Source organism: Battus philenor, unplaced genomic scaffold, assembly GCF_028537555.1.
Source record: "Battus philenor isolate CCGP_79_NKW_IND1 unplaced genomic scaffold, ilBatPhil1.0.hap1 SCAF_18, whole genome shotgun sequence".
Taxonomy (NCBI): domain Eukaryota; kingdom Metazoa; phylum Arthropoda; class Insecta; order Lepidoptera; family Papilionidae; genus Battus; species Battus philenor.
The window spans coordinates 9,447,830-9,463,858 of NW_027181680.1; the positions used below are offsets into that span (position 1 = coordinate 9,447,830).

Genomic DNA, 16,029 nt, shown 5'->3' on the forward strand with positions numbered 1-16,029 from the left:
ACTTTATTGTAGAAGTTCCTTAGATATTGATCCAAATAACCCATCTCTTTATTTCTAAGTTCAATTGAGTCAATTCAATTTTTATTATACATTGGAGTTTCTCCACATACAATCTTAAGTCATTTGCAAATTTTACTAAACCTGTATTAAATAATTTTTAAAATTAATTAATTCACAACATATTCTATTTTAAGTAACTTAATATATTTTTATTAGCGTAACATTTTATTGCATTAACAACAACTGTAATTAATATTAATGAATTACATATATTTATAGGTCATTTAATTAATGGTATGGTGTAATAAACTTACAGTTAATATTCAATCAAGATTTCAATATTCGGTGACTGCATTTGCAATATAATCTGGTACTGGGACAGCACGCATAACCAGCAGTAAATCTGAAATATTAAAATATTATTTATTGTTTACATATATTAAGCATTATTAATAAGTTAAAAGTAGCAGGGAGTAAATACATACAGCGACTGAAAAATCACTCAAATGACAATGACTGAAATGTTATGACATACAAATGATTGGTGAAGGATGAGATATCTCATGCTGAAGAACACCTTAAACGGGATCAAGGAAAAGGAACAATTTGCAATACAGTGCAGTTATAAATTCAGACTTATTCTACAGATCATAGTGTCATAGGAAAATGTTAATTAAGGTATGGGATGATTGGTCAAAGGGATGAATGTCATTCAGCTCATTTGCTAAACGCTATCCAATCAAACTATATAAAGTGATCGCTTTAAATGTGAAAGGCCAATAACTTCTAGCAGTACAGTCTGCAGTGACATATTTTTTACAATAACTAATTTTAATATGTAGTAACCAGAATTTTTAAAGTAATTTCACTTGCACTTCACACCTTTGCATTTATACATAAGATAACCAAAGTTTCTATACATAAATGATATAGGGCTGATTATGTGTAAATTATTATATACCATATGTGATTCTTTATTTTAGTGACGGTCGCTGTTACCCTTATAAGCATTTAGATTTTTAGTGCATTGAAGATGGCAGTGCGGTGAAAGTGTATAACTTAAATCTCTTTGAAAATAATTAAGCTGGAGGGCTCCCTTAGAAGCCTTATTTATATTTGTGGAATCTTTATTTTAATTCTGCCAGATTTTATTCATGACATCAAATACATTACAGCAGTATTTTTCAGCCTTTTAGGTGCCCTGCCCCGTCTTAGCCTTGCTTAAATTCTTACGCTTCCCTATGTATTAAATATCCTTTTTATATTAAAGCATAAGAGTTAAACTCGTATCGAGTCCATTTTTAATTTTCCGCCCCTAAAAATCAAATGGCCCACCTGTCGGCCTCACATTGGTAAACACTGTATAACAAATCCTAAAACTAGTAGCACATATTAATGAGATATGTGCACAATATTTTAGTTAAGTTAGGAACTACAAAATTAATTTCTCATATTGAATCCATAAGCAAAACAAAAATTAAAATGGTAAAAATAATAAAAAATAGTATGAACAATATAGGATGATTGGTTAATGACAAATGAGCTATACATTCACCAAGCTTTTTAGCTTATTTACAAACATCCTGTATGAAGTGATTAGTAATAGTAGACAACAACAACAAAGCAATAATAAACAATAATTTATTTTAATATAGTGATCTTATTATAAAAATTCTTTTTCTTACTATATAATCTTTACATTATTTATTATTTCTGAAACCACTGATTATTGGATTACGTGTCGACGTATCAGCACATAGATGCACACTGTAAAGTCTATACCTTACCTTATATATTACCTTAGACCTATGCCTAACCAAAAGATATCTATGGGGAATCAGGGAATTATCGAAATATATCTATATCATAACCGCCACGCTTGGCCAGCAAGATACCAATCAAATGAGAGTACCATACATTAAAAGTAATAATTCAAGAAAAAAATTGTTCTTATATTTTGTCAGTAAATTTTTTCAGACTTTTATAATTAATACTTACATTGTAAGCCATCCATAAGAAATCAGCCAATGCAGCAAATGTAGCGTCCAACTGTAATGTTAAATTGTTAATTATTATTGCGGTTTCTTATCCCCAAACTATTTTTAAAATCAAAAGAAAATTATAAAGATATCATAATGTATAATAAGACATAATATGCACTCTGAATTATTTACTTCTTTATTTAACTTGAGTATTGGGGGACATAATGTCTTGTAGGCATTCTCTACCAGCCAACCCAAGGTGGTGCAGATATAACTAGTAAGCAGGTGTATAATGTTATATAGTATAGTATTTGTTGTGTATATATCGCATTTACTATATTTTATGAGCAGTGGTAGCCAAATGATAGAAGACTGAGACTTGCAACCGCAGGTGGGTTTAAATCCCGGCATACAATATTGGTACTTACAATATGTTTCGAGAGCAAGGGCAACAGCATCCCAATACCCAAAGGTACCGTACTACATTGCCATCGGCAACCCGCCTGCCAATCGTGGCGATTGTGCTATATCTCCCCATTGATCTTTGGAGAATGGAAATTCCTCGCAGTGGGCGTCATTCGACTGAAAATAATGCAGTTCTCTGTCTGACCATTGATAAAAGGTTAACTTACATAAATATAGTATCCACCAAGGAGCCACAGCCCAAAAATAAATTGAAACAATATTATTATTCCCATAGTGATGAGCCAGGGCAGGATAAAACCTCTCATCCATATTTTGATTCCTATAACCTGTAATAAATAAAATTTGCTTTTATAAGATTATAGCTACATTATATTAACTAATATATAGGATCATTAGCTACAAGTTTAAAAACTTTAAAAGAGCTTTATATATATCATCTTTATACAGACGAGTTCGTAATATGTATTACTGCTATATTTTGTCAATAGGAACAGCAACAAAGTCACAGGGAACACAAAAAAGAATATATTAATTTAATATGTAGTGATTTAAATTTTGAAAACACTTTTTCTTACTTCAGACACCATTGGTTTTAAAATGGAGTGTGCCAAACTATTTATATACTACAGTTTCACTGTTTATCTGATTTCTATATCAGTTCCACGCAGATTGTACAGTAACCTACACAATTTTTTTTCATATATACATATATAGAGAGACATGCCATTTTGAGATGTTATCCAAAAGATATAATTCTCCCTCTAAATGTACAGATTATACAATGCTCACAACACTATGTCACCTGGTCTTTACATCTTTGTCAATATAAATTTTTTTTTGATAGCAGACAAGTAACATTTATTTATTATTGTTTGGTGTAAAACCACAGTGATATCCAGATACGAAGGTAAGAGAACTCAGTTTTTATTTATGATCAAGTTCAGTGTAAGAAAATGCTGGATACAGGATGCTTTCAGTCTTTATTAAAAATTTATGGGGGGGCGGTCAAGCAGTGTACATCTTATGGATGAAATGATTATGATTAAATTTGCAGATACAAATTTAGTAATGTTTATTCAGTTACAGAATATGTACAACTTCAATATGCTACTAAAAGGTATATACAAAAGAAATTACTGTATTTGTGAGAATCTACTAATCAGATGTAGTGTGTCACGTAACTTGCTCATAAGCACCATGGGATTTTTGAATACAAAAGTGTTTTTCACAATTAAAAACCGAAAATAATGTGATCTATAGAGGAATAAAAGTAAGATAAAAAGAATACTGTAATGAGAATTAGTAACTGTATTGTATAATTGTACTTGATGCAATTAAAATAAAATGACCAATGAAATGATTTAAAGTAACCAGCATAGGCTTGCAGATTTGCAAGTTGAAGTGGCAGTGGGCCACAGCACAGACCAGATGGCCACTGAGGTCTCAAATTCTGGGAGAGGAAATTCTTGACTCAGTGTTTGGCACTGATTGGTCTAACATCTCCTGAGGATGCCCCATAGAGGGGTGAAACACATGTAGAGTAAATTAACAATGGTAGTTGTGTTTCGCATTGTTTACCGCACGCACATTTATCTGCAGGCTGGCAGGCGGTGCACTTCATTGCATGACTACGGCTGCATAGCAATAGTAGCTATATACAGTGGTACCTCGACATACGAGTACCCCAACATACGAGTTTTTCGAGATACGAGCCGACGAGCAAGTGATTTTTTGCTTTTAGTTACGAGCGAAATTCGAGATACGAGTTCGGTTCGGTAGTAACACGCAGTCGCGCCATCACGGTCTGTTAGCAGCGTGCTTCCGCTGTGATAAGTTGTGTAGTTGTGTTATTAAGAATTGGAACCCGGTGTTTCAGTAGAGGAGGAGATTGTATCTCTGGGGAAATCCATGGGTCTAGAGGTGGAAGAGAGAGACGTGAACGAGCTCATCGAGGAGCACACCCAGGAACTGACGACTGAGGAGATAGAAGAGTTACAGTCACAGCAGCATACTGAGGTTATGCAAGAAATTGGTTTTGAGGAGTCAGAGGAGGAGGTTATTTCTACAAGTGAGATAAAGGAGATCTTAGGAATGTGGGAGAGAGTTTCACAGTTCGTGGAAAAAAAACACCCAGAAAAAGTTGCAACAGGTCGTGCATCTGACCTTTTTAATGACACTTGCCTAACTTATTCCCGGAACATTCTGAGAGGGAGGAAGAAACAAAAAAAGTCATAGTCTGACAGTTGACATTATACAACTGAAGTCATGAAAAATACTATATCTACTTTATGAAAATGTCCATCTGAACATCTTATCTCTTAGATAATAGTATTTAATTTATTTTACTACAATTAAGCACATTTATATTTAAAATTATATATTTTACTAAAGTTTTAAGCATAAATGAATATAATGCATATTTGTTCACTTACCATTAACACTGATGAGATTATGAGTATTGTTAGAATTAATATAAAAATTGCTCCAAACACCTGTAGAGCTGAAATCAAGGGAAAGTATTGCTGCAGATATATGTTGTGAAAGAAAGATATATAACAAAACCTTGGCAACATGATACAGTTGCAATTTTTAACATATTTGCAACATTTATATACCTAAAATAAATTTTAAAGCCGAGGGCACACTTTCTAGCAGTTGATAAATGACAGGTTCTTTTTAATTCTCATAGATAAACTTCAACAAAACTCTAAGTGTGCGAGGAAATCTATGACAAAATGAAGTGCATAATTAAGGGGACATAATATTAATGCCTTTAGTATATGTTGTTGATTGAGCAATTAACAATAGTGGGATATATAGTATGGTACAGCCAGTTTGGTAAATACAAATATTGTTTACTAAAAACACCCACACGGTAGACAGACAAACTTGTAAAAGTATATTGAAAATGTGGGATGCATGCCACCGTCAACTGGTTTTATTGGAAATTAATGGGGGAGGTCTATGCTGACCTGAAATGAAATGTACTTTTAGGTGATTTCACCTAAAGACAAATTAATCATTAAATTTGCTACAAAAAGACAGCTATGAATCTCTAAGCATTATACAGTGAATGTCTAGGAGGTGAAATGATGATGATTATCAATAATTATCATTGTTACCTAGCATAATAAAAAAATTATCAAATCTCACTAGAAACTGCAGAATAAACATGATATTGTACAGTACTTTGCACTATTTTCCTTCTGTTCATTGACAAAGTTGTTTAAAATATAGTAAAATAATTACATCCTCTGACATCAGCTTCAAATAAAGGATTCCAAAGTTGCGTGGAGTCTCCGCCGTTCATTTGGTAAGCAATAAACGTTATTAATATCAAGCTCATCGCAGCTGTGTATGCTGCCACAGCTCGACTGCCAGATTTCACCGTCGAAGCCCAAATACATGGCGACCAGCAAGATTCCAATACAGGCATGGTCTATGTTATAAAACGTCGTCAAAATTATGTTGAAAATACGTTAAACAGTTTCTAATAACAAGTCGGCCACACCTAAAATCACAGTTATTTTAAATATTGTTGTCACATTCGTAATGAGAGTAACTATTTTTAATTTACAAATGCCGACATACAATAACTTTTTAAAACATTTATAACACAATTTTAAGGTGAATTTTATTTAATCCTATCCAATATACAAAATAAATTACTAAAACAGTTTTGTTGACATTTGCCACTTGAAAACAAATTGCAGATAAAAAATAACGTCAACAAATTTCTAATGAAAGACAGATTATAAAAATCGGCTTGATAACATCATGCAAATTTTTTTTTAAAATATTTCTTTTTATTTTAAATTGTAAATGAATAATATTAAAAAAAACTTACCACTTTTCCAAGCTTTTATATTATTCTTCTAAGTATGGTTTAAGCAGTGTTTAGTAACTTAAGGAAATTATTTTGACTAGTTTATTTAGCAAGTCATTGATTATTACATTCCGGTGCAAGACACTCAAAATGCTTACAAAGAAATCAAGGTGCAGTAGAGTAAGAGAATAAAAAGAAAAATATAGTTATTAAGATCTCGACGTTAGCTCGATGCAAACAAATAATATGCAAATAGTTAAAATATAATAAGCAGTGTTTTACTTAAAAATCTTGAACTCTAAGTGTAACATTGCTAGGATTTATTTTTCAATCAAAGATTGATTTCATTTATCAACTCAATACTATTTTCAAAATTAAAGCTTCTTTGCTTATATCGTTTTAAATACTCCTAATATTTATCACTATGACTAAAAATAAAATTGTGTTTGTGTGTAACTATGATACTTTATTGCTTACATTTTTAAATACCGAATGTTTAAATAACATATAGTTAAAGTTTTACTGTTGTTTATGTGTACTAGCTAAGAATGACACTTCGCATTACTCTCAGCACTTCAAGTATTAAAAAGTTTTAATTATCATATATATTTTAATTTTTTTATAAATTGAAAAAAAATATCTTTTTTGTGCAACGTAATGTAACTTTTATTGTATGGCTAATTTCATTGCTGCTTGCTTAATATTTATCATAAATCAACATTTAGTAACTGCTAAACTTGTAACACAAATTCGTTATTTTGAATTGCTGCATGGCTCGAAGTTAAAATAATTAAATGATTTATTATTAAAAAAATAACTGTAAATCATCCAAGCTTCCTTTTAAGGAATATAAATAAGAGGAACAAATATCCCTGTCTGTTCTCTGAGAAGCTTGTTTATGATAATCGTAACTGTATTTCAAAATGATTATACAGGTTTGCAAGATTTATTTCGACCTTGGATTGGTAACTAACCAGTGAATTGATGATTGCGTCGGTTTTTGTGCATTTATTTCCTAAAATACAATTAGTACAGTGTTTCACATTGCAAGGGACTAATATACATATGGATATGACACAACTAACTGAAAAAATTTATAAGTATTTGTATTTTATATGTGTGAATAATGTCTGTAGTTTAAACAAAAATTTACCCTCATAATACAAATAGGATTTTTACTCGTTTAAACGAGTATTTTAATACTTTAAGTATAATCAATAGACTCATACTATTAAACCTCCTATGACTTAAAATTTAAATATTCATTTTTAACAAAATTACATCGCTATTTTAACACCTGCAGGAATATTATATTATCGTGAAGACTTCCCATAGTCGCGCGGCGTGGGTGGCTCAATGTGGCGACATCTATAAACAAAATATTACGTTTGAATTTGAAAACTGTAATTTTTATCAGATTGTGTTCTTACTTTCGCGCTAATATATTGTAAAATATTTTGTGGTTTTAAAATGTAGTGGGGTGATAAAGAGAACTAAATAGATGTGATTGCATTACTTGAAGAAGTTGTGATTGCAAATAAAATTTTATTAAATCCTCCACACGCTTTGTATTAGTCAAATGTTTATGTGCCAGGCAATCAATAAGTATAATGGAAGCTCCGTTTGTGACGGAAAAAGATCCGGCCATCCGTATTGTTCGGAAGAAAGAGGCGATCAATGCACTATGCGAAAAAATTCGAAGAAATCCTGCCCGAAAGAAAATTTTTATCACGAGAGATAAAAATAGTATTCATAAACATGTTTTATGATTTATGATTACTAAGGATTTGCCACCAGTAAGAGACGCACTGGTCATTTCTTATCTAATAATTTAAATAAAGAACAGAGTAATAAAACCAAAACAACTACTTAAACAGTACGCAAAGGTCACAGAAAAGGATGAGAAAATGTTATAAAACTGTGCGATATTTTTACATTTAAAATGACTATGTTAACGCTTAAAGCTCTGAAGAAGCTTCCCAACTAGTCAACAGAGTACAAAGCGGGCATTATCCGACTTCAGTGATGGTTTGTTGGGGTGTTAGCTATGAAGGAGTGACTGTGCCATATTTTTATGAATAAGGCTTAAAAACATCTGCGCAATTATATCAAGATAACATTATTAAGAAGGTAGCTAAGCTTTTTAACAAATACCATCTTCAGTAATCAAAAATTGTTCTATCAGCAAGACTCGATGCTGAAACAAACGTTTCGTACTTCATCAGAGCTGACGACTAGCCGTTATCTAGTCTTGATCTTAATTTACTGAATTACGATATGTGGTCAGTTTATGAGTTGCTCTTCAACAACTCATACATTGAAAGTGATGAATTTTCCCATAGAAAGAGTGTGTGCTGCTATTGATAACTGATCTCAAGGTTTAAAGAATGTATCGCAGACAATAGAGATAATTTCGAATAAGCTTCATGTATTTTTAATAATTTTATATTAATGTTTTACATGAATACATACAGAAAGATTTCAGAGTAGGCGCACCAGCGACATCTGCATATCATAATATCACATTGCGATTGCCAATTCGCCTGCCAGGCGTGGCGATTATGGTATATCTCTCCCTTAAATATCTTTTGGAGAGGCCTATGTCGTACATTGAGCATTTATGGACTGAAGCGACGACGACGATAGGTGTACACACTTTGGTTATATGAATGTCGTTAATTTTCAACTTTGTCTGCCTGAATTTATTCCGTCCTAATTTCTAATATTCCACTGGAATAAATAGCCGTAATATCCGTCTGCCACGCATTTCTATATTCAATTTACTACCTTTTTTATTATGTGTTATATATTTTTCTATTTGTCTTTTATGTTGTTAACTTTATATTTTAGTAAATTGTGAAAAACTGTAGTAGAAATTATTTAATAAATAAAAAGAATGAAGTAGATATAGAATATTAAAATTCAAATATAACGATTTTACCGTTTAAAATTTTTTGTAAAATTTCCTCTGCATAATATATAATATTAAGTCACAATATGTCTGGCCTTAAAAAAAGTAATCACATTATTAAAAAAAAAGCTGAGAAGCGAAGGCAATAAATCTATCATAACCTAACGGATGCGTCATATATTGAAACGCATGCGCCTTAAAGTTTTACGAAGGGCTTGACCGATAGTATCTGCGCAATCGGTTGAACGTGTGATAATATATTGGCGCCGTGTTACGTCGCGAAAATATTGCAATGTCAATAACTGACAAGCCAATGATAACGTTTAAAAGCGGAAAATCAGTCGACATGTTTATGTTATTCTATACAGGATGGTTGTTGTGGTGAATGAAAATTCATTTTACGTCGATTATTATAGTACACTTTTTCCAATAAATGACGTAATCATAGTATAATAACAAAAAAACGTTTTCAAAATTCGAATAATTAAGTACATCTTAATTAATTATTATTTACTATTTATCCCTGCAGACTTTTCATTGCCGGAACTTATAATCAAGTCGCATTTCAATAAAAAATAAAGTAATGTTACATGTTTCAGACTGATCACTTTATCCAGGTGATTAAGAATTGGTGTAAAAGCTCGGCTTAAAGCTCTTTAAAGCTTTAACATCTTTAACAAATCATCCTGTGTTTAAAACTACGAACAGACGTTGTCGTCTTAGTTATGAATAATCAATTAAAAAAAGATTAAATAAATACGATTTTTTTTAAAGCAATGTTTTATTGTAATGATATTTGACATATGGTTAGTTCATAGACATTGGTTAGTTCCATTTTCCAGTGCGTAAATAAAACATTTTGACGTTTTTTTCCCGAAACGGGAACACTCGACGTGCAAGAAGGATTCCACAAACTGTCGTATAAGGCATTTGCCATATTTATATATTTTTGTATATATGTTTATTTAAGATCAATGTTTAACACTTTATAATCATTTTCGTCGGTTCAGTTTCAAAGAATATTTTTCTGATTAATTCTCAAAATTTCAATATTGTAACGTAAATCTATTTCTCTTCTATTATATATGTACATATTCTATTCTTTTAAATAAGCAACGTGTTAGTCTATATCAATATTGTTCAAATTTCATTTCATTAATAAAGGTGGAATTGAATATCAGTTAATATTTGTTTAGCATATTATCATATAAATGCAAGTTAGTTTATGATTACGAAAATTTCCAATGTAAATAGTAAATGATTATATTTTTGTACGAAAATCGTGACTGGTTAATGTGTTCCGTTTTATTTAAAACTTTCCGTTGCTTAATATATTTCGTTCCCGTTAAGAGTTCTTACCATTTAAATGGAAATTTAGTTTACAGATTATATTCGAAGGGATAATAATTGCGAATAAAAGAATATAAATATTTGATTTTAATTATTTACCTAAATTATTATTTATACTCTTACACGAAAGTGTCTCCATGTTATCTTTTTTACATTGATGGTGTCTGAGATTATTTTTAAGATTCAATGACATATGTCGAGAAAAAATTAATTCGAAATGAATATATTATCTCACATTATAAATGAATAATATTGCTAAAGACTCTTATATCAATTGACGTAACTGCGTACATGTCTATCCATCTATATAAATAAACTAAATCACCTAATGTGTCATTTAATGCAAATTAGAGAACGGCTCCGCCGACTTGTTGACTCTTTTTTTATTCAGGACACGACAAATATTCCTGTAAAGAGCAATTGCAGATAATTTACGAACAGACTAGAAGAGTATAATAAAATAATAATGACCAGCAAAGATGATTTTGTTAAGGCTGTTGGTAGTCTTGAAAAGAAGTTGGATGCAGGCCGCTTCTAGCCGTATCGATTATAAATCTATGGGAGAGGCCTAATTCCTACAGCTAAAAAGATAATAATGATGATGATAAAAAGATAGTAAAAGCGTAAAGGAATGGTATAAATGTCTTTGGGTGCATTCAGTTCTATATAAAGATAAATGAAACATTTCCATTTACGCCAACATGTCTTCATTTTAATAGGCGACGCTTGACTTTGTTGCTAATAATGCTGTGTGGTGACATTTTTTGTAGATGTAAAAAAAATTATTACTTTAATCCGTTCGTGTTGTGAATCTCGTTTTCTTTACGTCAATAATTCATGTAAATATTGCTTCCGTATAAAAAAATGGAATTTGTAAACTTGTTGATGAGAATGAGTCTTGAGTGATAGCACAGCATATAATAAATGTATGTTTGTCCGATGTGTATGTCGCTTAAGGCTTCTCAGGAGGGCGCTATATGATTAAGTGATTTTTTTAAAGCTTGCGCAGTTTCTGCTCTACTTTAAAATAAAATAAATTAATTAAAATGTGCAATGTTTTAAAATGTCTACCTGATAGAATTTCGGACTAATCCATAGTATCACTCTGGAATATTTATGACCATTTATTTCCTTTTTTCTTATGTTTATACTGTTTGATTTATATGTTTTCATAACATTGGTTGTGCAACTTGTTGTAAATTAATGTGTAAGCTAATATTCTTAAGTTGTAACAGCAGCGTAATGTAGTAAAATAAAAATATGTAATATTTTCGCGAATACCTTATGCGAGGTAGTTAGAATTAGAAGGAATTATTAAGAATTAGAAGCCGAGGATTGTCGGATTGTGTTGTGATGTTTTTTATGGCCCCTCATATTGAGTACCTCTCGTACTGCACATCTTGTTGTAGAACAGGGTTTCATATTATTTAATGATTTTTTCACTTTCTTTTTCTCCTATTTCTGTACTCTTCTGTCATTCTCGTCTGCTTTATTCTACAATTTTCTATCATTCTTCTTTCAACTTATTTCCGTTTATTTATCGCCTCCTGCCGCCTCGTTCCTCCCGCATTCCAGGGTCTGCGGGTTGGAGTTGGCAGGAAGTGGAGGATGTCTAACTTCTTTAAACGTAGCGAAGTCCTAGGGCTCCTGAAAGAGCTTCGGCTCGGGTTTCGGATTCGGATTGAGAGGCCGCCGATTTCCTATATCGTTTCGACGAATGCTCCACAGTTATTCTGGTGGTACCCTCCATTATTTAAACGGACATCGACTACCAATAAATAAACGTTTAAATTTAAATACCATCTAATTGAAATAAATTTTAATATCATTTGCTTGAAAGTTTTGCCATGAAATTTTTATTTGAGCCCTTTAATTAAAAACATATAAAGCCGTTAATTACAAACTCCGGTACGATAAACATTTTTATTGTACAAGATAAAAATCATTATTTGATTTAATTTGAAAATAATGCTAATTTGTTGTGTTATAGTTTAAAAACATGTCCACATTTAAAGAATATACATTCGCTTTGTAAAGATGACTATAAACTAATTTACATTTATTATCTCGGAAAGCAGATCAAAGATACGATTTGTAAGTAGAAAACGATTTTAGAAATCGAATGAAGGGAGAGGTGGGGAGATAATAGTTTAGAGTGCTACACAGAATATGTGCCAGCTCTTTGTATAATAATTTATTGCGTAAATATACTTTCTTATCACAAGCACGAAGCATTGTTTATATATACATTATATAATGTAAACAATGTACGTTTTATACTTTGTAATTATACAGCTAGTTAGATTTTATATGTGTTGGAATATATTTTGGTTCTATGAGGATATGTTAAAAATGATTTTCACTTTTTTTTTTAAATGGGAATGAATATGTTGCACAAAATAATTGAAAACTGTCGTGAAGTAAGAAGCGGTATCGTGCATGATCGAGCCCGGTTCGGCGACGTTCGTACACTCGGTGACTTCATACCGGTTTGATCAGTTTTAGATCGGTCTGCGCCCGCGTGACTGTTTCGTTCATTCTCCGAGTTGGTCCGCGATCGATTTTTAAATCAAATTATTTTAAAAATCGAACACTACACTTTTCTCCGCTTTTAAACTTTTAAAAACTGTGACAAAAGTGAAAAACTTGACGGTCTAGTGACATACCATTTAACCTTTATTGGAAGTTGTAGGTGTTTTTTTGCACCGCAACTTTTGCATTCGAGCCTTGTGTTGTGTTGAAGTTTTGGTACGAGTGAAATTGGTACCGGTACTGGACTGAGCCCGGTATCTGATACCAATTAGTTCAGCAAGTCAAGTTCATTGTCAGAGGTTTTATCAAGATTCAAAAACTGTTGAGTCGATTTATGGTACGGCCAATTATTTATTGTCTGTTATAAAACTATGTTTGTTCTATGCATTCGAGTATAATATAAAATTAAGTTTACGAAGATACTCTTCAATTGTATTTGGTTTGAGTTACATGAAAGTTGAAATTCCACCCAGCCATCCTTTCTTTGTTGTTTTTTTTTTATTGAGCATTGGGTAATGACCAGTAATGAAGATGTTTTCTCCTCGACTTTAATTAATGATTCCGTTCGAGAATTCGATATTCAAAAATACCTCAAAGTACTCATTCTTGTAATATTTTTGTTTATGGGGTCTCCATGTAAACAAGATGGGTATATTTAATAATTTAAAAACATGATTTTGATATTTCTCAAGTGTAAACATCGTCGATAATTTTTAAATTTTGTTTTTAATATCAGTAATAAATAATTCGGTAATATTAAATTGATATGCGAAAAGATATTTTAAAATTAAATTCTTTTCGAATTTTGAAAAGTATTCAAACTTAAAAACCGATAACAATTTTACGATGATTAAAAACGGTAAATACATTAAAATATTGTTCGAAAAACGACAAAACAAGTTGACAAATGCCGTAATTACAAGGGCAGTAACATGCCAGCGAGTACAATACCTACAAACAGGGTTGTCAAGAATTTTTATTATATTTTTTTCTTTCCGAACTTTAACTCAAAGGTAGTTTTAGTTTAGCCGGGCGCAAGCGAAAAATCACCCGACAATTTAGAATCCTTCAAATTTAAAAACAAAAAAAAACGTATGTATCGGTATTGGGTCGTTGGTCCTGTTCCCTAATTTCTTTTGAAACAAAACAATTTTTCCATTTTTTCCTATCTTCATTTTTGTAAAAAGAAGTATTTGAAAATTCGGAATTTAACTTTTTACTACAAAAATGTACTATTGTGATTATATGTGCATATAAGGTGATTGAAGTGAAACTGTTTTTTTGGATACACAGTACGTTGATACTTACTTTTATAATTTATTAATATTTATTTATAGCTGAACTTGATTTGCTTACTATTAATTGAGATTTGTTTACAGTTAAATTGTAGATTAAAGTCCACCGTACGTCCGTTGACTGTTTGTTTCGGTTTGCGATTTGGGTTTGAGTTTAGTTTATAATTTTCGATACTCGGGGCCGGGTACCGAAATGAACCAAACAAAATGAAATTACTCTTAACTTTATTCATAACTGGTAAGGATAGATAACCGTGATGCGCAGATTATTTTATAGCCATGAACTAAATGTAACTTGCGCTGAATACTGTACAGGGTGATTAGCTATAAGTAAGAAAAGGACCAATATTTAGCCACTTCCGCACATGCTGTGGTAGTCGTGCAACAAAGTGCACCGCCCGCCAGCCCGCTGATAAATGCGTATGCGGCAAACAATGCGAATTACACAACTGCCACCAGTGTATCCAAAAATCAATAGTTTCGGAAATGAAAAATAACGCATTAATAATATAGTGAGAAAAAAAAGTCTTTCCATAATTACGGGTTACGATGTTTTACAATAAATTATTGTTTACCATTTGTCCTTTCAAAGTTGGTTTTGCTAAAAGATATTGATCTTTCGCATTCTAATATAACAAACAAACTGATTGGATATAGTTGTATTAGGGGGACCGGAAAGTAATGTAGCCTTCTTAAATTCACACGACTACGTTTTTAAAAAGTTTTTACCTTACCTTTACTTTTGTTATCAACAATCTTTTGCGATCTGATATACAAATTTTCAATGCCGGAACGGTAAAATTCAAGCAGTTTTTCTGTAAAATATGTCGACAGAAACCACATTTCTTCCGGTCCCCCTAACATAAACCACTGATATATTTTTCTGAGCTTTTACACTTATAAACAACCACCCTGTACGTTCAGATGAAGAGTATATGTAATTTATATTCCAACACGATCCTAAATCCATAAAATTTGCGTTCCTTAATAAATCATGTTGTTATATATAGTCATTACTATATACAAAAGGTTGACAACCCTGCATACGAATGACAATGTAAAAGATTGACCGACGCGTTGCATGCATAGGAGTCACGTTTTCATGCATCGAATGCAAGTTTGACGTGCGAGGTGCGAGTCTGCACTTAAGAGAACGATTTATATAAATTTAAGGTCATAAATTATCAGGGTGACAGCAAGTTTGACTTCAGATTGACTTTTCACATAATGTATAACAGTGCCATTATCGTGGTCGATAGTTACATGATATAAAAGTACTACAAGTCGGTTAAAAATAATAATATATACAAATAAATAGATTTGGAATGTCTGTATATAATATTAAAATAACCGCTCTACAATATACATATGAATATATTGTATATACGGTACATACACCAAAATTACATTTTAAAAATTATTTTTTGTTTGTCTGTTCGTTCAGGCTAATTTGTGAAACGGCTTTAGCCATTTTGATGAGACATACTGGTAGGTAGCTGATGAAATAAGAACTAGTGTAGGCTACTTTTATTTTAAAAAATTCTTAAAAGAAAAATAAATGGAGCGAACTCGTGGGCCCAGCTATTAACATATGATTTACTCTATTTATTATTATTATTAGTTTGATATCTTTTTTGAATATTAAATGTTCTTACAGGAGTAATAACATTTTAGCAAGTGCCGAAATACGGTTTTATTAATCAGGAG

The 16,029-nt window shown here is 31.5% G+C and overlaps 2 protein-coding genes across 2 annotated transcripts in view; one reads left to right on the forward strand and one right to left on the reverse strand.

Moving 5' to 3' along the window:
* Nucleotides 1–223: 223 nt before the first annotated feature.
* Nucleotides 224–6,090, reverse strand: pasi1 (pasiflora 1). Its single transcript, XM_068763677.1, has 6 exons — nucleotides 6,000–6,090; nucleotides 5,658–5,919; nucleotides 4,841–4,908; nucleotides 2,615–2,734; nucleotides 1,999–2,049; nucleotides 224–403 (listed from the first exon to the last, which is right to left on the reverse strand). The coding sequence occupies exons 2-6, from the start codon at nucleotides 5,842–5,844 to the stop codon at nucleotides 317–319; spliced, it is 513 nt and encodes a 170-aa protein (XP_068619778.1). The 5' UTR covers nucleotides 5,845–5,919; nucleotides 6,000–6,090; the 3' UTR covers nucleotides 224–316.
* A 6,938-nt stretch (nucleotides 6,091–13,028) lies between these two features.
* The window catches only part of LOC137920168 (rho guanine nucleotide exchange factor 17), a 178,399-nt gene continuing 175,398 nt past the window's right edge, over nucleotides 13,029–16,029 (forward strand). The window contains exon 1 of the mRNA XM_068763423.1: nucleotides 13,029–13,364. The gene's annotated coding sequence lies outside the window, so the exon portion shown is untranslated. The remainder of the gene's footprint in view (nucleotides 13,365–16,029) is intronic.